At 45.1% G+C, this 22,576-nt stretch overlaps 1 protein-coding gene across 2 annotated transcripts; it reads left to right on the top strand.

Moving 5' to 3' along the window:
- The first annotated feature begins 1,734 nt into the window (after positions 1-1,734).
- Positions 1,735-22,466, top strand: LOC101157032 (hexokinase-1). Of its 2 annotated transcripts, XM_020706576.2 has the most exons (19): positions 1,735-2,064; positions 5,712-5,874; positions 8,510-8,658; positions 10,478-10,597; positions 10,715-10,810; positions 10,921-11,020; positions 11,202-11,385; positions 11,464-11,619; positions 11,726-11,959; positions 12,274-12,578; positions 13,475-13,623; positions 13,711-13,830; positions 14,146-14,241; positions 14,662-14,673; positions 16,733-16,832; positions 16,955-17,138; positions 17,266-17,421; positions 19,899-20,132; positions 21,395-22,466. In XM_020706576.2, exons 1-19 carry the CDS (start codon positions 2,002-2,004, stop codon positions 21,543-21,545), a joined length of 2,772 nt encoding a protein of 923 aa, XP_020562235.1. In that variant the 5' UTR covers positions 1,735-2,001; the 3' UTR covers positions 21,546-22,466. The 2 variants fall into 2 exon arrangements, with proteins under 2 accessions (XP_020562235.1, XP_004065525.1); XM_004065477.4 differs by lacking the exon at positions 14,662-14,673 and having other exon boundaries at positions 1,736-2,064; positions 21,395-21,744.
- The last annotated feature ends 110 nt before the right edge of the window (positions 22,467-22,576 follow it).

Below are 22,576 nucleotides of genomic sequence, written 5' to 3'. Positions count from 1 at the left end.
AAACCAAACCGTTCATTCCAGCCTTTCAGAAAGAAAAGTCCTGATTTGGGCTTGGGGGGAGCAGGAAATGGGGTATATGCTATATGTTTCTATGAACTGCTGAGGAGAGAAGTCCGTTCCTGGAACAGAGAAGGCGGGGGCCTGACGGCGGCCTGACGGCGGCCTGACGGCGGCCTGAAGGCTGCCGACGTTAACCTGAGTCAGAAATCCTGGCAAACAGGTTCCGATCTGGGAAGGACGGTGTCAACAGTGTTTGCCCCCTCCCTCACTAACCCACCGAGGTGCTCTGGTTCCTATTGGGGGTGGGCACAGGTCCACCTGTGAGGGTAAAGAGGGGGACCTGAAGGAGAGACACCCCCCATTCAAAAGAGCCGGCAAAGTTTAAAAAAGAGATTTATTAAAAACAAATATTCATCTTAGTATTTATTTATTTATGATCTGTTACTTTTGTAATGTTTTTAATCTTTAACGATTAAAAACAGAAAATCTTTTTTATGGAGATTTTGATAAAAACAATGTTGACAAACTTCTTGTGATTAAAAAAATACAGTTTCTTTCCTCTTATTTCTAGTTTCCTCTGATGCCCTGAAATAATCTGAAAGTATTAAATCACCGTGACGAAGCTTTAAAAGCTTCAATTCAAACAAATAACTGTGTGTGTGTGTGTGTGTGGGGGGGGGGGGTCGTCTATTTTTACTCTTCAAACTGGCCTTTTTTTAATTTATTGATCCAAAATGATGCAACCGGGCGCTATTCTGAGTTTGAAGGCCAGGAGCCGGTTCATGGGAGGAGATAACGAGGCGGTCGGCGGCAGAGAAGGTCACCCTGAAGCAGCCATGACACCAGGAAGGGCATTCTGCCCCCGAGGGGGGGGCGAGTCCTGCCCTGTCCCGTTTCAGCAGAGGGGGAAGAAGTGTGGGGTGACGAGCAGACATTGTGTGTTGAAGGATCAGCGGTGGGGTCAGCTGTGTGTGTGTGGGGGGGCGTCATAAAGTCAGCAGACGTGCGTCCTCGTGCGCAGAGCGTGCTGACGTAACACCTGGTGGGGGGTGGGGGGGGTGCCTGGTCACGCAGACAATTGTTGCTGAAGTGAAGCTGCTGCGTTCGGAGGAACGTTGTGATGTTTGCAGAGGAACCTGCAGAAACGATCCTCAAACCAACATCTTCAGATTAAAATGAAGAGATTAGGATTACAGCATCAGATCTGATCAGATCAGATGTGATCAGATCAGATGTGATCAGATCAGATCAGATCTTCATCAGCTCATCACCTCCAGACTTGGCAGAACTAGAAGATGAATTCTGTTAAAGTCAGAAACCTCTGCTGGTGTGTGGGGGAGGGGGGTGCTGCTGCAGGAGATAAGACGCCCCCCCCCGGTTGGGCAGCTAGCACTATTGGAGATGCAGTAGTTTGCAGATAGGGGGGGGGGGGGGGGAGATGCTGACAGCGCTGCAGTCAGACAGGAAAAGTGATGACATCACCACGTTCTGCCCCCCCCCCCCACACGCCTACCTCCAGGTACCGTGGCAACATGACAGACGTGCTGCTTGTGTGTGTATGGTGGGGGGGTTATCATTAAAATGCAGCTTCCTACTTGGACTCGCCCCCCTCTCCTCCCAGATACTCCTCCCCTCCTTCCTCTGCTTCAGACGGGTCAGCCAATCAGCAGCCGTGGTGGGGGCAGGGCATAAGAGAACCACCACTCGGATGGGGGCTGTCACATCTCCTGAGAGCTAACAGGAGCTAGCAGCTGAGAGGGAGGGGGCCTGCGTGTGTGTGTGTGCGCAGTCACTGCTGCCTGTCGCAGACTCACAGGCACGACCGCTGCCGCTTCAGACTTTTTCCTTCCAGCCCTCCCCAGCAGCTCGCCTCCCCCGCACCAGCAGACAGAGGGGTCAGACCGTAGGGGGGACAGGAGGAATCCGACGCCAGGCTTCCCGTTTGTCCTTGGCCGCTCCACCTCGCAGCAGCTGACAGCTCCTGGCGGACGTGCAGGCAGCATGATCGCCGCTCAGCTTCTGGCCTACTACTTCACCGAGTTGAAGGATGATCAGCTCAAAAGGGTGAGCGGCTCCTGACGGGCGCGGCGGCCGTCCCGGGGAGCGGCGTCAGGCCTCGGCCGTCCGGGGGCGTTTCACGGCGGGGAGGAGGATGAGGAGGATGCAGGGTTTGGAGGTTAAAAGGGGCGGAGGGATCTGTGGCCGATAATCTGGATTCTGCAGCTTCTTCCTGGGGTTAGCCGTGTTTGACACCTATGTCCTTGAGAGCGGCCGTGGTCACGGATGGAGTGCCCCCCCCCCCACCTCCGACGCACCACCACTGACAGCGCCTAACCGCTGTCAAAACCTGAAGCAGACAGGTGTCAAAGGGGGTGTGCGGTAAACTGATCCTCCTTTTTTTTCCTCCCCGCCCTGCTCCGTTTGTCCCGCTGTCTCCCGTTTCTTCCCGATTACTCGATTACTTCTTCCTCTGCGCCAGCGCCAACGTAAACGCGCTGAAACGGAAACCTGACCTTGTCTGCAGTGAGAACCCGTCATGTGGAAGCCGTGAAATACATCAGTAGAAGAAGAAACATCCCTGATTTTTTTTTTGGGGGGGGGGGGGGGGGGGACTTAATAGTAAAGGGGGCGTGGCCAGTTCATGACGTGATTCTAACAATGCGCCGCTGAAGTAGGTTAATGGGACTAGTATTGGTTAGTGCAGGGGGCTGAAAATGCTGTTGCCATGACAACCCCGTATAGATGACCTTCCTATGGCAACAAAGATGGATCATAAACATCTGAGATGGTAGTAAAGTTATTTTCCTGCTAAAGTCTATGAAATTATCTGAGGAAAACTCATTATGATGTGACGCTGTGTTGAAAAAATACATAAACCGCATAAAACTGATTTTCTTTGAGCATTTTTTTGTACATTTAGCTTAAAAAGCAGCTCGTTTCCTTTATTTTGGATAAAATAATTTATATTTTTATAAATTAAAGTTCCACCTACATTTGTTTTAAAGCACTAAAACACGAAATCGCTTAAAATAAATCTGTTTAAGAAAAGAGAAATAACAAATACATTTGTAAATAATCAAACCTTTAAATTAGAATAACATCAGGTTAGTATTTCTGCAGATTTATCAGGTTATTATTTAAGATTTATCAGAAAACGTAATATATTCTTCGCTTGTAAGCTCCGTTAAAGCTAAAGTCTGGTTAGTTGTCAAACGCCTCGGCGTTCTCTGCATTTGACCCCTCCCCTGGGGGAGCGGCGAGCCGCGGACGCAGCCGTGCTTAGAATCTGTTTGGTGGTTTAACCCCCCAATCTAACGCCTTCATGCCGAGCGTCAAGCAGGGAGGCATGGGTCCCGTTTTCGCAGTCGGCCGTGGATTTGAACTCACAACCTCCCAGTCTCAGGGCGGACACTCCACCACAAGGCCTTCAGATAGAAGTCAAATGAATTTGACAGTGACCCTATGAGTTGGAAGATGATTGACATGAGTGTTCTAAAAATCATATGATCATATGTTTAATCTGGGGGGGGGGGGGGGGGGGGGCTTTTGGCCCCGCCTTTGTGCGTCGGGCTGCTCTGTATTTTCACCGTCGTCTTGGCGACTTTAGCCTGATCAGTCCTGGTTCGGGTTGTGGGGTTGTGGGGGCCTTGGACTGGACCTGGGTATTCAGGGGGCTGGTCCTACGCTCCACATGGGGGGGTTGGGGTAAATATCAGGTTTTTTGGGGGGGAATCTTCCTTAATTAATGGAGGGGGGGGTCCTGCTATGTTGTCTGTCGTGGGCTCTGTGCAGGAAGGGGGGGGGGCTTCACACCTTTGCTTCCACATGCAGTTGCATCATGGGAGATTCAGACACACCTGTCTGCTCACCTCTGCACAAACACAGGTGTGTGTGTGAGGGAGATGCCTGCTTTGTGTAGGTCGTGCAGTTGTCTGTGTGTGCGTATTCATGTGTGTGTGTAGAACAGTGTGCAGTTACACATAAAAATATGAACGTTAACAACATTTATGCCACTTTCTTGTCTATTTCCATGTTTTTTAATTCTTGAACTATTTTAATTCTTTTTGTACTCTGCCCCTCCCCCCCTCCCTTTTTCTCCCATGTTTCTAAGCTCTTATTCTGAAAGTCAGGCCTTAAATGGGGGGTGGGCAGGACAACAATCATTTAATGCACACTGAGATCAATAACAGGATTTAGACAGAGGAAAAGGGTTCATGAAGAGGTCGTAAACACAAACACACAACCCTAAAAATGCAGAATAAAAGCCTTCCTGAAGAGTTTGAACGTCCCTGTTCTCTCCTAAAATCACTGTTGCCCAATCGGGCATCGAGAAGAAAAGGTTGGACTCTAAAAATAGTCCAGTTAAACAGAGTCGATAAACAGTCTTCGGGGCGGTTTGGGCCTTGGCGGACTGATTGCATAACTAACAAAGAGGATTGAGTGTAAATCCCTGCTGATTGTTGAAGACAAGTGTGGTTTCAATGTGAATATTCTCTATAATTGTTCCCATGAATCTAATGAAATCATTGAAATATAACAGAAAGGTTTGCAGACGAGCTCTCTGACCCGTGACCTCGCTCAGGGTCGCACACACTATGACATGTACATATAAACTATTGATCGTTCCCGTTTTAGCAGAGGACATGCCCGTTATGGAACTGTGTTACTGTGAGGTGATTCACCTGTTCTCTCTTAACCCCCTTGTGCTATCTTGTGGGGTCCAGATGACCCCCCCCCTTACGTTGACGTGTACTCCCTACCATGACAAAGGTGGAAAGATTTCATGTAATCCATGGACACCAGTGAAGATCACAAATCATTGAAGAAAAAAGGTTCAGAGGACTGTCTTGTCGGGTCACGTTAACAGTGGGAGGGGGGTCATCTGGACCCCACAAGATAGCACAAGGGTTAGAGACAAAACCGTTTCAGTGAAACTGACAGAAACAGAACCTGGTTGGTCTCTTTCCCTTCAATTTAGCGGGTCGTCCTCCAAAAAGCACCAAAAGATCGGTGGTCCGGCCAGTAACCCTGAAAAAATGTCTAACGTGACCATCGACATGGAATAGACTACAGGATCGGCCCCAGAACGTTCTGAAGTTAAACTCGCTCAGCTGGCATCTCCACTTTCCAATATGGCAGCCAACTTTACGTAGCGTAGCGACTCTATCCTATAGAACCCAACCATTCTTTTGAGCCCGCCCACAATCGCTGGAAGGGTAATTTGATTGGCTAGAACATGTACAACAAAACTGAATGGAGTGATTGACATGTCTGAAAACTCAAATAAGCTTTTAATATTTATTTTTTATGGTACTAGTAGGACCACAGATGTTGGTACCGGTACCAATTGGAAACCGAGGTTCAGTCCTCATCCCGCCTCCTGAGGGCTTTCAGGTGATGTTTAGGGTTCGGGTCACTTTTACCCTGAATGTGTTTCTGTCAGTTTCACTGAAACTGTTTCGTCTCTAACTCTTGTGCCATCTTGTGGGGTCCAGATGACCCCACTCCCACTGGCACGTTGACGTTGGGAGTGGGGTCATCTGGACCCCACAAGATGGCACAAGGGCTAAAGACCCCTAACGCAGAAAATGTGCTAAATTCTATTTTTTTCCCTTACATTCCTGTAGACGTCGGTGTACATTTGCAGATGTTCCACAGATATTCCTGCGGGGATTCTTAAATTCTAAGGCGCGCTAACGTTTGCCCCGCAGATCGACAAGTACCTGTACTCCATGCGTTTCTCCGATGACACGCTCAAAGACATCATGAACCGCTACCGCCGGGAGATGGAGAGCGGCCTGGGCCGGGACACCAACGCCACCGCCACGGTCAAGATGCTGCCGACCTTCGTCAGGTCCATCCCTGATGGATCAGGTAGGATGTGGGAGTGTGGCTCTGGTCACCAGTGGATGGATAACATTATGTAGATGCTCTACAGTCAGAGGAATTGAAGTTTCCACCTTCAGACCGGATTTACTGGCTGACAGGTCTCTGGAATGATCTGTAAACGGGTGAAAGCAACAAATACATCTGGATTTTTGGATGAAAACTAAACTTTATAGCGCCCGTCATCTAAACTTAGTTTTTAAACTAAGTCCAGATGACGGCCCCTAAGCCTACTACTATGATGGAATCAACCTGGATGAATGAGAGTCTTCATAGACAAACTTTATAGCCGTAAAACTAACTTCAATGATCAGAATAACTAAAACATCAATAAATACCGTATGTTGATAGAATTACTTTAATAACTTCAAGTACATTCCTTTCTTTCTGATTGCTTTTGTGTCATAGAAGCAGATTTTTCACCTAAAAATTAAAATTGAGCTAAAGAACAAAAATAAAACTAATAAACGTTTTTTTAAGTAAAAGCACAGAAACAATTATTTTAACTATTTGAAAGTAAAAAGAGCTCCAAGCTGCTCAACCAGATTTAGGTGACCAACTGCAGCCCTCTGGTTTTATAAATAGCTTCCAGTTTCAACAGCGGCGTTAACCGACCTGGCAAAGGTCAAAGTTAAAAATGACAAAGCCTTTGAAAAGCAGCACTGATGGACACAAAGAGAAAGGCGGTCAAACAAAAGATGACTTTCCCTCCAACGCAGTCCAGGAGTTCAGTCAAAAGTCCGTCTAACCCGACCCGACAGACGCCTGATCGCGGACCCCTGAGAACCTTTACAGTCAGGATTAGATGTTTGAAACGCGGCACCAAAACAGCCCACTTTGTCCAAAGATGCCAACTTTTTCCCGGATGGCTGTTTAATGTTTTAGACTGACTGCGATGCGGTGAAACCCGGGTTCTGGGAGGAACCAACGACTTCTCAGTTCAGGGCTAAGCTGTACGTGATTCAGGGAGACGCACTCGGTCCAAGTCGTCTCCTTCTGGACATGAGCGTGATGAAGAGCAGATTTGAAGACATTTCGTTTTCAACAACACTAAAATTGCTGCTGCAATAATTGACAAAGTCATTTTCTCTGAAAAATGTTTGAGCTGCTCTTCATAAACGATAAAACCTTAAGAGTGTCACTCCGACCATCTTTTGATCTTTTTTCAAAGCGTTCCCAGTGTTTTATCCATTATGATGATGCAGTTTTTAGTTCAAATTAAAAACACGTTGTTTTCTAGGACACAGTTTCTGCAGAGCGGTAGGAGTTCATAAGAGTTGTGGTACAGTCAGCCGTCCGGCGCAGACGAGGAAAACAGAGATGTTCATGGATCTATGTGTCTGCATCAGAATGGAGCAGAGCAGGAAGTTTGTGGCCCCGCCCAGCGGGTTATCTACATCATAAATACGATTTTTTTTCTGACAATTATTTCCTCGGCTCCTGATTCCCCACGACTTGAAAAAAGAAATGTATAGAAGAGAATTTTCATCTACGTCCTCCATTGTTAGAAAATGGTTCCAAGAAAATGTTAAAAAACACCAAAACAACCAATTTTATCACTTTGAAATTCAGCTGTAAAAGACAGAAACCTGAAGCTTCCTGCTTGTAATACAAACTAACAAACTAACAAATCCAAATCCAAAAATCTCAGGAAGTGAGACAGAAAAAGTCTGTTTTCAATGTATTCAAATGTTTTTCTTTTCCTATAGAGCTGCAGCCGACGTGGAAATCTAACCTGAGCTGTCGTACAGCCACTCCAGACCCTGATCATGTCCCCCCCTTGGGGAAAAAAACAAACAAAATGTCTTTAAGACAGCCTTATTATATCCCGTTACATCTGCCACATCCTAAGAGGTTTTTGCCTGAGCCAACAAGGTCCACTTTGATAAAAGCCCAGAGCGGCTGTGACAGAAAACCTCACATGCTTACGGTTCAGGAAGGAGCATCGGGTCATTGTATTGGCATGGATAACACCAAAATAGAGGCGGTAAAGTGAACACATGCTCTGCAGAGTGTCAGTAACGCTCGCGTGTCATTCCAGTCGGGTCAGGAGGATATACAGAGCAACAAACACTAGAGCCGTGGAGTCCAAACCGAGCAGAACTACTTCTTAGAAGGTGGTTCTGTCGTTCTGCTTTTGCTAACAAGCTGATTTTTTAGCTGTAAAGTGACTAAAACAGCAGTAATAAATAATCTTAACCCTTGATATATATTCAGACGCAGACTTTAGTCCTGTGCGCCCGTTTGATAAATCAGCACCAGCAATGGCCGCCTTCAATCACTTTAACCTAAAGCAGGGGTGTCCAAATCCAGGCCTCAAGGGCCGGCAACCTGCTGGTTTTCCAGAAACCCCGCCTCATCTGCTGCATATTACCTGGATCAGGTGTGTTTAGCCAATAAGGAGCTTCAACGGCAGGTTAATTGGAAAACATATTGGACACCGGCCCTTGAGGCCTGGAAGTGGACACCCCTGACCTAAAGACTCGAGTCTTTTTGGACGCGCCGAAAAGTCACTTTGATCATTTAGCCTAAACAGAAAACAGACCTCTGAGAATTTGTTTGTTTTGCCTGAAGTTTACACAATACAAAAAAGGTTCACAAAGGCTCGAACTCTGTTGGACAGAAAAGGGAGACTTCATCGCTCTGGACCTCGGCGGGTCAAACTTTCGGATTCTGAGGGTCAAAGTCACCCAGGACAAGAAGCAGCCGGTTCAGATGGAGAGCCAGGCGTATGATACACCTGACGACATCATCCACGGCAGCGGCACGCAGGTAAACACCGAACACTTCACACCGTTTCATCAGAAACAGAAAACAGAAATGGAACAAAGTCTTTCCATTCATATCTGAACATTACAGGAATCATCCAAACAGTCACTTTTTCCTTCAGTCTTTCTACTTTTTCACGTTTAAGATTTGAAATAATTTAAAATATAGTCTTTATTGGAAAGACTACGAAACATTGGTCTGGCGTGATCCATGCGTGATCTACGTCATTCATACGCGTTTCTTGCGTTCGTCATTTGTGAACAGATGTCCGTCGACGGTCTTTATGTGAATTCGGTTTTGAAATGTTCAAAGTTTTGGGTGGGTTGAGAATTACAGTTTATACGCACGTATCAACGATGTATAACTATTATATCACATATACAGCATACAGTTCACGTTCAAATTACGCAATTGATTCTCAAATCACTACTGAATTGCATATAAAAATTATTACAATCACACGGTCCATGTTCTTTACGTGTTCTTTGTTTGGTTTATTCGTACTTCTGTGGTTTTAACGTGGCTCATTCATAAAACATCTGTGAAAATTTAATGTAAAGACCACAACTTTTTCCATGTATATTCACGTATGACCAATCTTCATCTGTGTAAAATGTACGCCGCAGTGTTTGCGTGACATCATGGCTTTTAGGCCTTGGTTGGAACAATGAGTCTCACAGGGATTGACCTTCATGAAGGAGCTGACCATGTGAAAACACATAGGGGGGGGGGTCCACTACATTGTGAGACCTTGTAGGCTACCTGAGCTCCTCTGCTAAAGCTAGCATGTTTCAAAGTGCTGAAATTACATTTACAAACGCATTTAACACATTAGAAACAGCCTTGAGATCATTTTAACTTAGTAAAATCGGATTTCTAGGTGTTTTTTCACACTTTATGTGGAGTTTGTAATCCTCACAAGAATGCCTGTGCTTACCTCCCCTCTGGGGTCCACATGGAGACCGCGAAGAATGCCGCTAACCAACAGGAAGTAGCAGTGCAACCTTCAAAATAAAAGTCTCCACCCAAAACGCTTTATTCAAATCAACAAAACAACAACTTTGCACTAGACAATGAGTGTCACTGTATGATGTTCTGTGTGCGCAATGTTTGTAAATAAAGCTAAAAAACAAACAAAGATGACAAAGGAAATTTTGGTGAAAACAAAACATAAAGACCACATCGGCTCCATATCTCGATGGCCAAAATACAAAAGCTCCTATCTCAAAAATATCAATACTTTTCAGAAAACGTTGACTGTAAATGAGAAATGGACTGATTGAGTTTGATGTCATCCCTAAAAAATGATTCACTTCCAGCTCCAAACAAGAGAAGTCAATTCAGTTGCCATTTCTTTTTCACAATACGGATGCCGCCATGTTGGAGCCAGACACAGTCGATAAGCAGTGATTGGTCCAAGATAGTCCTAGTCAATGTTTCTATGGCAACCACTGTCACCAATCAGGAGTGAGCTTGTTGGCAGGCCACACCCCTTTCACTTAAAAGCAGACTAAAAAAATCTGTCAAAGGTTTTGGATGTTGGGACGTGGGGGTCAGCAGGCTCTGCCTACTTTTTTTTGAGACATCTGATTGGTCAGATTATAATTTGAAAAACTTGAACTACAGAAACAATATAAAAATTTGAGGATTATCAAGAACATGTTCAAAAGAAGGTATCTAGAGCAAGAATGGTTCTTCTGACCAATAGAATGAGTAGCAGCTGTTTATTTCTCAATAGAAGTCGATGGGATTTTGGCATTTTGGAGCCATCCAGTGGTTTATTGCATATTCTCTGTTGTAATAAAGTCTCTTCTGTGTCCAGCTCTTTGACCATGTTGCAGAGTGTTTGGGGGACTTCATGGAGAAGCAGAAAATCAAGGATAAGAAGCTTCCTGTGGGATTCACGTTCTCCTTCCCCTGCGCCCAAACCAAGCTGGATGAGGTAGCCCCTTCAGCGACTCTCACACCAACACAACATTCCTCACAGCTCAGGCTCGGAGTGTTTTCACCCAAACGGATTCATTTCACAGTGGAACGGTAACCAGCGCTTGTTTTACAGGCGGTCTTGTTGACTTGGACAAAGAAATTTAAAGCCAGCGGCGTGGAAGGCATGGATGTGGTGAAGCTTCTGAACAAGGCCATAAAGAAACGAGGAGTAAGTTTCTCCAAGAGTTGATCTGCAAAATGATCAGAAGTCAAAGCATTTTTGTTGTTAGTCCTTGTTTTTTTTAAGTCTGCGTCGTTGGATTGTTTTTGTTTTCTCAGGACTATCAGGCTGACATCATGGCAGTGGTCAATGACACAGTTGGAACTATGATGACATGTGGATTTGATGACCAAAGATGTGAAGTGGGAATAATTATAGGTATTTGTGTTTTTCTTACGTGATGGGACATTTAAAAAAAAGACATGAAAACAACAGACAAATCCTGCAACCCATCTGTTATCAGAAGCTAAAATCTGCTTTTCCCCATTTTTTCTCAGGTTAAAGACGTTGATTCTGTTGTCAAAGGTTACAACAAAAATGTGACTGCGTCTCCTTCCAGGAACGGGAACAAACGCCTGCTACATGGAGGAGCTGCGGCACATCGACCTGGTGGAAGGAGACGAAGGCCGCATGTGCATCAACACGGAGTGGGGCGCCTTTGGAGACGACGGCTCCCTGGAAGACCTTCGCACAGAGTTCGACCGTGAGATTGACCGAGGCTCCATGAACCCCGGGAAGCAACTGTGAGGGTTTAATCCATATAAAATAAAACACGAGTGTAGAAAAGAGGTTTTCTGAAGGGGGTTTGTGTCTCTGATAAGGTTCGAAAAGATGGTGAGCGGGATGTACATGGGGGAACTGGTTCGACTCATCTTGGTCAAGATGGCCAAAGAGGGGCTGCTTTTCGAGGGAAGAATCACCCCAGAGCTCCTGACCAGAGGGAAAATTGAGACTAAACACGTCTCTGCCATTGAAAAGTAAGTGCAGAGATGTGATGGTAAACTCGAGTTTGCAGGCGGTTTGGAAAAAAAACACTTTTCTTTGAGAAAAGACACACATGAAAGAGGATATCTGCCATTTCAGGTCTAAAGAAGGGCTGAAGAAATGCATGGAAATCCTGACGAGGCTCGGCGTGGAGCCGTCGGACGAGGACTGTCTGGCCGTGCAGCACGTCTGCACCATTGTGTCCTTCCGCTCGGCAAACCTGATTTCTGCAACCCTGGGAGCCATTCTGTGCCGCCTGAAGGACAACAAAGGAGTGGCACGCCTGCGCACGACCGTGGGCATCGACGGTTCGCTCTACAAGATGCATCCTCAGTGAGTTTTGAGCTTTAGGACCAAAGCCAGCTGGCTGGAAACGTTCAAATCCACTGACACGACCGATGACAGAAAGCTTCCGAGTAATGCAGATGAGCCACATCAGACATTTGTTCACAATGAAATCAGACTCTTCTGATCCTACGTCACATTTTGAGTTTGAACTGCAGCGTCCTGTTGTGATGCTTCCATCTGCCAAGTTCATCAGAAATCTGTTCAACACGGTTAAACTCTTTCTGATTTCACAGTCAGTCGTTTGAACTTCTGATCCCAAAAGGATGCTCTCCTCAGCCTCTCTTCTGCTCTGTGATCAGGTACGCTCGGCGGCTGCACAAGACCGTGCGCCGTCTGGTTCCGGACTCGGACGTGCGCTTCCTGCTGTCAGAGAGTGGGAGCGGGAAGGGCGCGGCCATGGTGACGGCGGTGGCCTACCGTCTGACGGAGCAAGCGCGGCAGATCCAGCAGACGTTGGCGGAGTTCAGGCTGAACAAGAGTCAGCTGCTGGAAGTGAAGAAACGCATGAAGGTGGAAATCGAGAGAGGCCTGAGGAAGGAGACCCACAAAGAAGCCACGGTCAAGATGCTGCCCACTTTTGTCCGAAGAACACCTGACGGAACAGGTGAGCAACAGGGAACAGTCAGAAGGAATGATCACCTTTCTGAGTTTGGATTTATTCATTTGTATATAGAAGTAAAATTGTAAAATGAGAAACAAAATTGTGAAAATATAAGAAAGAAGTCAAAATGTTAAAAAAAATTAAGTAGTGAAAGTATAAAAGTAAAATTACTATAGGCATAAAATTGTAAAATATCGAAAGGGAAAATGTAAAATTATGAGAAAAAAGTGAAATTTTACAAGAACAAAACCATACATATATTAGAAAAAGTCAAAATATTTACAAAAAAGTCGTAAAACTATAAGAAAGTCAAAATATGACGAGTAATATTTTAGTATACAAAGAGGTAGTGGTGAAATGAGAAAAATGTCATGTCAAATTTCACAATTTTACGTGAATCAAGTCACAATAATTAGAAAAAGTCAAAATTTTCCAAGAGTTAAACTGTAAAATTATGAGAAAAAAGTCAAAATTTATATTAAAAAAAATTGGAAAAGCAGATTCAGCAAGATTCTTGAGCAGTGTGACGTCCGTCCACCGTTTCTGAATGATCTTAACATAAATTAAATCAGTTTATTATTTATAGAGCACTCATACTAGGAGAGAAGTGCCGAACATAAAATCAAATCACTAAACAATCAAATACAATGAAGAAAAAATAAAACAATAAAAGTGATAATCGACTATTGTTTGATGGGCTTTGGTGGCACTTTAAAAGCTAAATGTGACAACTTATTTTGGAAAAAAAACATGACTTTTTATTGTAAAGTTTTTACTTTTCATATTTTTTTCTATGTAGTGGCCCAAATACTCGTTATATTAATGGGGATCTTAGAAGTTTGGATAACTTTGTTAACAAATTGAAGTCTTGCTTCTGTTTTGTTCTTTCAAATGAACAGAAAACGGAGACTTCCTTGCTCTGGACCTCGGTGGGACAAACTTCCGTGTGCTGCTGGTGAAGATCCGGAGTGGGAAGAGGCGATCGGTGGAGATGCACAACAAAATCTACGCCATCCCTATAGAGGTCATGCAGGGAACAGGAGAGGAGGTAACGGCTGCTTTAGTGACCTCCTTCCTCAGCAGAAATGTTTGTGTTTCCAGCAGTTTCAGCACAGGAAGTGATTGTTTTTTCCAGCTCTTTGACCACATCGTGCATTGCATTTCTGACTTCCTGGACTACATGGGGATGAAAAGCGCTCGGCTGCCTTTGGGCTTCACCTTCTCCTTCCCCTGCCATCAGACCAGCCTTGATGCAGTGAGTTCATATCAATTATTTACTCCTTTTATGAGGTTACATAAAGAAAAAAGGAGCATATTGGCATTACAAAAACCAACTCTAGAACAAGTCTGTTTCTATAAAGCTCCAACAGTTTTAGTTTTTTTAAATGAACCATTTTTATGTTTTCTGTTCACACGTCTGTGTTTCATTTCATAAACAAACATTTAAGCTTTTTGGTATTTTTAAAGGTAAGTAAACCACACCGTTTTCAAATATTTTTGGATGACAGGTTGGAAGAATAGCTTCTTTGTTTAAAAAGCTTCCTGATTGGGGTCCATCTCTCGCCTTCAGGGAATCCTGGTCAACTGGACGAAAGGCTTCAAGGCCACAGACTGTGAAGGTGAAGATGTGGTGGAGCTGCTCCGGGAGGCCATCAAGAGAAAAGAGGTGACGGTTCCCCATAAACGCAGCCATCTCCGTCACGCCAAAACGTGCATAACCTGCAAAATGCAAAGTCTTCTGCTGCTTCCAGGGAACACTCGGCTTTGCCCTCTTCAGCTGCCCCAGAACGCCACAGAGGGGCAGTTATAGTCACATGGGGCAAACGCGAGCCCGAGTTTGCCGGCGTAAACTATAGGATGACACATGACTATAGGATGCAGTCGAGGGATAATCCTGAAGTAATTTAAAAGAGAACTTGATTATGCTGTCGCGGCACAAACACATCTAATCCCCGCCCCCTCCCCTCCAACGCCTCACCTGCGGGGGAACAACACCACCTTACAGACGGAGAGAGGGTGGAAAATGCATTTTTATGATCTTTGCACGCATTCCTGACGCTAGCATCTGACACATTTACTTTTGTAGGTGGAGGATCCAGTAAGTATAAAGTGAGCGTAGATGCGTAAGCGAAAGGTAAAGCCTGGCGTCGTGTGTGCTTTCTGTTGTGACGGCATGCGGTGACGCCGCAGGATGGCGGCGCTCCTGAACATCTTTGTTTCATCCGTGTCTGCATTGAGCTGAGAGTGGCTTTGAGCAGCTGGCGAGGCGTCCGTCCACGCGTGCATTCAGCGCCGCCTGACATTGACATGTGAATCTAACACGGCTTTGACGCAGAGTGAGCTTCTGGTTCGGGAAGTCTTAACGGTGGCTGATGGGGTTTGGTGTTTGTTTACTGCGTCACCTGCTTCTGTTGTGTAAATGAACCGGACAGAATCAAACTCTGGTGACCTTTTAGGCTCCAGCTGTTGCTTTAGGTTTAGAGTGACTGAATACATATGCTGGGTTTTACCAAAAAGCCTGTTCACTGGTGTTCACTCTAAAACATTATTCTGTTTTACCCACAATGCCTCACCGTTATTAATCCGTTTGTTGGGCATCAACAGCTGCGTTTCCATTGACTAGGATATTGTGCAAATTGGATTTGCGACATTCAATTGGCCTCATGGAAACACGACAATTTGAAGGAAAAAAACATCCATTTATCAGAAAACAAAAATTGCATTTGGAGTTGGTGGTATTTGACATATGTCTCAAAGCTGCAATAGAAAACCTTATTTTTGGTTGAATGAGTCACATGACCAACAATCGGATGGCGATGCGTTTCTTGGTAGGAACTGGCGGCGGAGGTTCCACACCCAGCTCATCAGAAGCCTAGCGTGTCAAGCGGGATTGTTGCATCCACCAACCAGGATTTCCCAAAATCGCTTCATCTGTAGCCCCTCCCACGTGTCAGGAGCTCGCCGCTCCACGGCTCCTTTAATAGATGATGATTGGCGCTAGAGCTGTGACAGAAATGTGAATGCATCTGCTGTCAATCAATATTTCACGTCCATCACTGTGTTTTATGGCGCGAGTCGGTTTGTGTTTATTTACATTTATGATGTAATGGAAACAGTGTCATTGATAAATTGTGTTTTTCCGACATTTCTAGCATTTCGCTAAAGTTTTGCACGTATGTTTAATGACACACAGCCACTGACGGAGTCTTTCATGTTTTTGGACACAAATGTTTTCAGCCACAGAAGAAAAAAAGCTTTTAGAAACTAGAGCGAGTTTTATTTAGACCTAAAATTTCCTTCTCGTAAGATTTTTAAAAATATAATTAAAAATTGAAACCACTAAAATGATCTCTCTTCCAAAATATCATCTAAAAACAGATCATTCTGATAAGTGAACGAAAAAGATAAGCGTTTGGTCTGAAATGACTAAAAAATATTTAATTTGTTCTTAGAAATACACAACTTCAACAAAAACACAAACCGTTCTAAAATGTGTCAGTAAATGAATAAACACTGAACTGTTTATCGCTTCCCAGAGCAGCAAAAGTATTCAACCAGAGCAGTTTAGGGCAACAAATGATGAACAAAGACTTCCAAAATGAAGACAGAAGGTTCATCCAGTAAGTTAATTCAGTTCACATGCTTAGTTCCACGCAGAATGAGACTTTTTTTTTTCATTTAATGTATCATTTTATGTATTTATTTTTACAAATTGTTCTTGTAATCTGTTAGGTGTTGTCTTTTTTGAAAATATCTTAAAAACTCAAAGAAAAAAGAAGGTTCATCCATGAAAAGACTGAGAATGTGACGCCCACTTCAAGCTTTGAGACGTTTATAAGGAAGCGTTCCGACATGTTTGACCCAGACAGAGAAAACTACCAAACACTAACACATGCATGACCCGCTGCTGATAACACTGGAAGCTTCTAGAGCGTCATGAACCACGCTGGCTCCAGCATCTATAAAGTTCTCTACGTTAAAGTTGCATGTTTAGAAATGAGCTGAGACTAATGATGGTAACTGGACTCAAAGGCTCTAAACTTTTTTTTTTTTAAAAGGCTAAAATGTATAAAGGATCTGTTTTTTTGAGCTTTCAGACGTCATAGATGTAGAGTAAAATGATTCATTTCTAAGATGACTGTTTGCACCGTTTGCAGGAGTTCGAGCTGGACGTGGTTGCAATCGTGAACGACACCGTAGGAACCATGATGACCTGCGCTTATGAGGAGCCGACGTGTGAAGTGGGACTGATTGCAGGTAAATAAAAAAAACAAAAACAGCCTTCTGTTCCCACTGAACCTCTTTCATAGTTTGGTGTCCTGAACTAACCCGGTTTAGCTGCTTCTTGGTCTAAATGCTACGGCGGCGTGTCCTCACAGGGACAGGAAGTAACGCCTGCTACATGGAGGAGATGAAGAACATCGAGACTGTGCCGGGAACTGAGGGCCGTATGTGCGTCAACATGGAGTGGGGCGCTTTTGGAGACAACGGCTGCTTGGATGACATCAGGACCAAGTATGACCAGGCAGTGGATGAGAACTCGCTGAACGAAGGCAAACAAAGGTCAGGAGCTTCATTGACTCCCAGAGCTGTGTGATCTCAAGCCATCACTGCGTGAAGCTCGTAAAAGGACAAAAACCTCCAAAGTCCTGCCGTTCCCCATAGCTGATCTTTGTCTTTGGTGGGGCAGGTACGAGAAGATGTGCAGCGGCATGTATCTGGGAGAAATCGTCAGGCAGATATTGATCGATCTGACCAAGCGTGGGTTCCTCTTCCGTGGACAAATTTCAGAGACGCTCAAAACCAGAGGCATTTTTGAGACCAAGTTCCTGTCCCAAATCGAAAGGTGAGAGAAGGATTTAACTCCCTCGACTGATTCATTCAGCCTCATCCACTTACAAGCCAAGAGTCGTTCAGCAAAAACAACAAACACCACATTAAAAGTCCCAAACATCATGGAAATGTCGGAAACGACTGTGACGTTTTTAGCTAAAAAGTCCAACTGGAAGAACACACTGTTCAAAAAGAAATACAAACTCATCTGTTATGCAAAAACCAGAAATCTTCTCTAAACAGAATTGAACTCTCAAAGGGTTAAATCCTACAAACATCCCGGGCCCACAGTTCACTTCATCATTGGCAAAATTGTTTTTAACTGGTTTTTACACAACAAAACACATTTTTAAAGGAATAATTCTCTCAATAGGCTCCGTGCACAAAAGTAAGGAGTTCTACTTCCGCCGCCTTGAGTGTGAGGCCGACCATTTCCGGCTTGCGACTTCTATAGCAGCGACACGGCAGATTTTGATTGCGAAAGATGGCAAATTTCACCCGTTTTCTACAAACAAGGTCTCCCGAAAATCGACGTGCACGACATCTACGGGATTGTCGACCAGTGCGTGGTTACAGGCAAAATATCGTGTCGAAAATACCGAAAAGGAAATGTGTCCCGTTGTAAACAAACCTTTGCTGTCACATTTATGCAGCAGCTCGGTAATATACGAGGCGATCTTCCAAACGTGCTTTTATTAATTTTATGAATATTATGAAGTGCCTGTTCGCTCTCATTTTATATTTAATCATTGTGGTCAGTGCTTTATTTGTGGAAGAAGAACAGAACTGAAGAACAACCCAGTGTTAGGAGAGGCTAACAACACGGGCTAACAACATCAGCCTTTATTTGTCGGGGCACAATTAGAAGCACAATTCCATGTGTCGTGATTTTTTGAACAGTTTCTAAGGACTGAGCGGCATTTCTGCTCTGAAAAGCTCACACACTGCCCCGTGACGGCTGTGTAACTTACACAGCTTACACTGTAAGCTGGCCGCTCGAGCTCTGCTCTGTCCTCGCGAGTCTGGCAGCCGCTAACCCAGAGCGGCGGCTCGGCTCGCAGTCCGAATTCTCACACATAACAAAACGCACACGTAACAAAGCACCCTCCCCTCAAACACATTAATAAATCCAGCTGCTCTGCTCATTCAGAGAGGTTCACTCGGTCCACTGGCTCCGGAGCCCGAACGCAGAGCTCGGATGCCGGGTCCAGACGTCAGTGAGCACGCACCCCCCCCGCATCTCCCTCGTGAGGGGTGAAAGAGACGGGAGAGCCAGCGGGGCGAGAGCTGAGCGGGGCTTTACGCGGGGCGTCCGCAGAGCCGCTGGTCGGTCCCGTATGAGCTCACAAGCTTTCTCTCAGCGAAACACCGTTTATGCATGACGTAAACCCAGATCAATAGTGACACACGATCGGAATGACCGTTTACATGAACAACGATCGGTATACCCAGCTATCTCGATCGGAAAGAAATTTTGATCCGAACGAGTCTGACCGGGGCAAAGTATTCCGAACGGCGTGTTTACATGACGCATTTTCTTTCCGATTGCTGCAAATACGAAACACGACTAGTCTTGCTTGGGGTGAAGTCCTCCCGCCGTGTTCACCATCCATTCGGCTCTCTCACCGACACATCTACTGGAAAGCTATGAAAGCTTATGTTAGTACTGTTGTACTTTGACAAATTCGCACACGGGTACACAACAGTGTTGTGATGTCATTGTCACGCGTTGAAACACCAAACGCCTTTCTTTTACCCGAAATCCGCTCCTTTTTACTCAAAACTAGCAACTCAACAAAACTCCCCACAACAATAACACGACCAACAGGAAGTTGTCGGCCTCACACTCGAAACACGGAAGTTAACCGGAAGTTCTGTCGTGCACGTAGTCTATTTTGTCCTTGATGTTCACAAACACACAGCTAAGTGTGTGAGACGACGTTTAAAAATGATAAATTAATCAAACCAGCCGATATATTTCTTTATTTAGAAAACATATATCACTTCATCAAGTCTATAATCCTTTTTTATGATTCCTTTTTTCTTTAAGTTTCTAATGTAAGAATTCATGCGTCTATTCTTGAAACCACCAGTTGTGTGAAGTGTTTTTTAAATAAAGTTCCATTTGAATATAAATTCAACAGTGAATTGAACAGAACCAGTACTTCGGGATACCAACCAGGGTCATGATGGCTCTCTTCTTATAAATCAATGACCCTTCAGAGTCTACAGACCATCTCTTGTACGATGAAATAAAACCAACCCTAAATGATAATACAAACAAAAAATATAATTTATAAATCACCTACATAACGTTTACAAGAGTGTAAACACTGATGGCGGAACTCACCAGATTAGTTGGTAAATTAGGGCATCTAATAGTCAAAGAGGAAAGACATAATGGTTCAGTCCGTCTCAGCTAAACAGCTGAGACGGATCCGATTACTGTGCTGCTGTTGGCTGACCTCTGACCCCTCTGCTGCTCCCCAGCGATCGTCTGGCGCTGCTGCAGGTCAGGGCCATCCTGCAGCAGCTGGGACTCGACAGCACCTGTGACGACAGCATCATCGTCAAGGAAGTGTGCGGCACGGTGTCCCGGCGCGCCGCTCAGATATGCGGCGCCGGGATGGCGGCTGTGGTGGACAAAATCCGCGAGAATAGAGGACTGGACCACCTGGACGTCACCGTGGGTGTCGACGGCACCCTGTACAAGCTGCACCCACAGTAAGAAGCGGCACGGAGACGACTGCTGAGCCATCAAAGCATAGGACCTAAGCTGATAGCTGATCAAATAACCCCAATGAAAGCAGTTTAATGACCACCGATCCAGCTTTTGACATCAGTTGATTAACATTCATAATCACAAAGAGCCGACAGGGTCAAATATGGCCGCAGTTAATTGCTCCTATCCAAAATTTACAAATAATTAAAAAAAAAATCCCATTAAATTTAAAAACCCAGAAGAAAATTGTTCTTGGGTTCTCCAGGGTTAAATGAAATGTTTTAAGGAGGATAAAGCACACATCACGTACTGTTCTTTAGGCTTTAGTCTCAACCGTCCTTACGGGTCACAACCGTCCTTACGGGTGGCTACGCAGGCGAAAAACCCGTACGGGGAACGCAGGTGACCCACACAAAGCATCAAAGCCGTAGACGCTCAGTGAACCCGTAGAGAGAAAACGTTTATGCACATTTACTTTCTACGGGCATGCTGCAGGCGACAGGTCGTAGAGAACACGTATACAACATGCAAGGGCGACTGGGTAAAGATGCAGGCGTGTCGTCAACCCCCCCAAATCCTCCAGACTGCGCAAGAAGCCCGTTAGTGCTGTTCACGTGACACGTGCGCGCTCCTAGCGTGCAGCCTGACTGTTAGAAATGAGGAAATTAGACAGAGTGTAGTTTGTGTGGACATCCCACGGGCACTTGTGTATCACGTGCACACCCCGTGTGTGTGGGGAGACGAAACAACAGTATCCCCTGTACGTCATAAGCGCATCCATTATCCTTACGAATACTTCCTGATGCACTTACCACACCCACGACAATGGTACGTTCCGTCTTCACGACGTCCCTTGAGGCGGCCATACGAGCCTGAAAGGAGCTGAAAGACCTATATGTGCTTCCCTTGAGATGCAGCCGCTCCTCGGACCCGGAAAACCCAAAAAAAAAAAAAACACCAGAACCCACACAAGGTCAACTGTTGGCTGTTAGGGATTCTGGATCCCTAAAGGAGTTTGTTCAGTACAATTGAAGGAAATAATTATATGTATTTATTAAAGTTGGAAAAACATGTACAAACTTTAACAGCAGGATTTTCAGGCTCTGCATCAGTCTTTTATTTAAATAATTGTACTGTTCATTCACAGGTCAAGGTGAGAACGGCCTTTAAACATCTGCAGATGATTTAACTCGGCACGTAAAAGTGCATTTAGTTTTTTCCTCCAGTCTGAATAACTGAAGTGCTTCTCCTCGACTTTCTCCAGCTTCTCTCGGATCTTCCTGCAGACGGTAAAGGAACTTGCCCCTAAATGCGATGTCAACTTCCTGCTATCGGAGGACGGAAGCGGGAAAGGGGCTGCCCTCATCACCGCCGTGGGCTGCCGCCAGAGGGAGCTGGACGCCCAGAACCAGTGAGGGGGCTCCTCCTGCTGCTCCACCCTGACCTCCACCCACCGCACAGCCCAAATCGGTCTCCCGTTGGCAGCCGTGACTCCATTTCTGCGCCAGCTTCGGTCTAGCCACAGCCAGAGGCGCGCTGAAGAAAAATCATACTGAAGATGCAAATATCTGTTTATAGCACCAGAGGGTTTATTATTTCCATCTTTGTACATTTTCCTCAGAAGCTTGTCAATAACCCGCTCTATCTAATCTCCTTAGGTGTGCAATATTTGTGTATTGCTGATTTTATTTTTATATGGAGGTAAATATATGACTGTATTTATATAGCCGAAGCCAATTGGTTTCCCAAAGGTCATTTAGGATTTTGCACCGCAGACAAGGAAATGTTAGCCTTTTTATATGAGATCTGCAACGGTGGTGATCTCCAAACGGAGGAAGAGGAGGATCCTCCTCAGAGAACCTGAAGGGCTCGAAAGCCAAGAGTCACGGCTGTTCAAATCATGGTCATTTTGTGTGTGCGTCCGGTCACTACTAACCCTCGTTTGTGCAACCGTGTCACTGACATATTGATTTATTCCTGGAGAGTGGACCGGGGAGATTTAAAGGAAGTGTTAGCCAATCTTATTGCTCTTTGTGATTCTACTTTAGGTGTTGTGATGACTCCCACTTCTAAACACTGTTATGTGCAATGAATAAATGTTTGAGCCCCACGGGGAGGACGGGCACTGCGAGCGCTTCTGTGTGTCTGTGGATGAGTGTCCGACCGTGGCGACCTGTAGCTTTCGATGTCCAGAGCTCTGTGGAGACTGCATGCCTTACAACACGGAGGGTGCTGCATCCTTTTTCCTTTGTTAATTGTATTTTTACATCAGTATAGAGTTGTGATCAACAGTAACTCAAGTGGATTCATTAAACTACATTTTGTTGTGGAGTTCATTCTGTCTCTTTTTCCCTGCAAAGTTGGGACTCTGTGCCCGTGAATCTAAAGGTGGCGTTGGGTTTCCACCATAGTCCAGGAATGCGTTTATATTTACAGATAAAATCAT

This window comes from Oryzias latipes, chromosome 1, assembly GCF_002234675.1.
Source record: "Oryzias latipes chromosome 1, ASM223467v1".
NCBI lineage: Eukaryota > Metazoa > Chordata > Actinopteri > Beloniformes > Adrianichthyidae > Oryzias > Oryzias latipes.
Note: the sequence above shows the minus strand (reverse complement) of the source record. Positions and strands in the feature narration are given on the sequence as shown.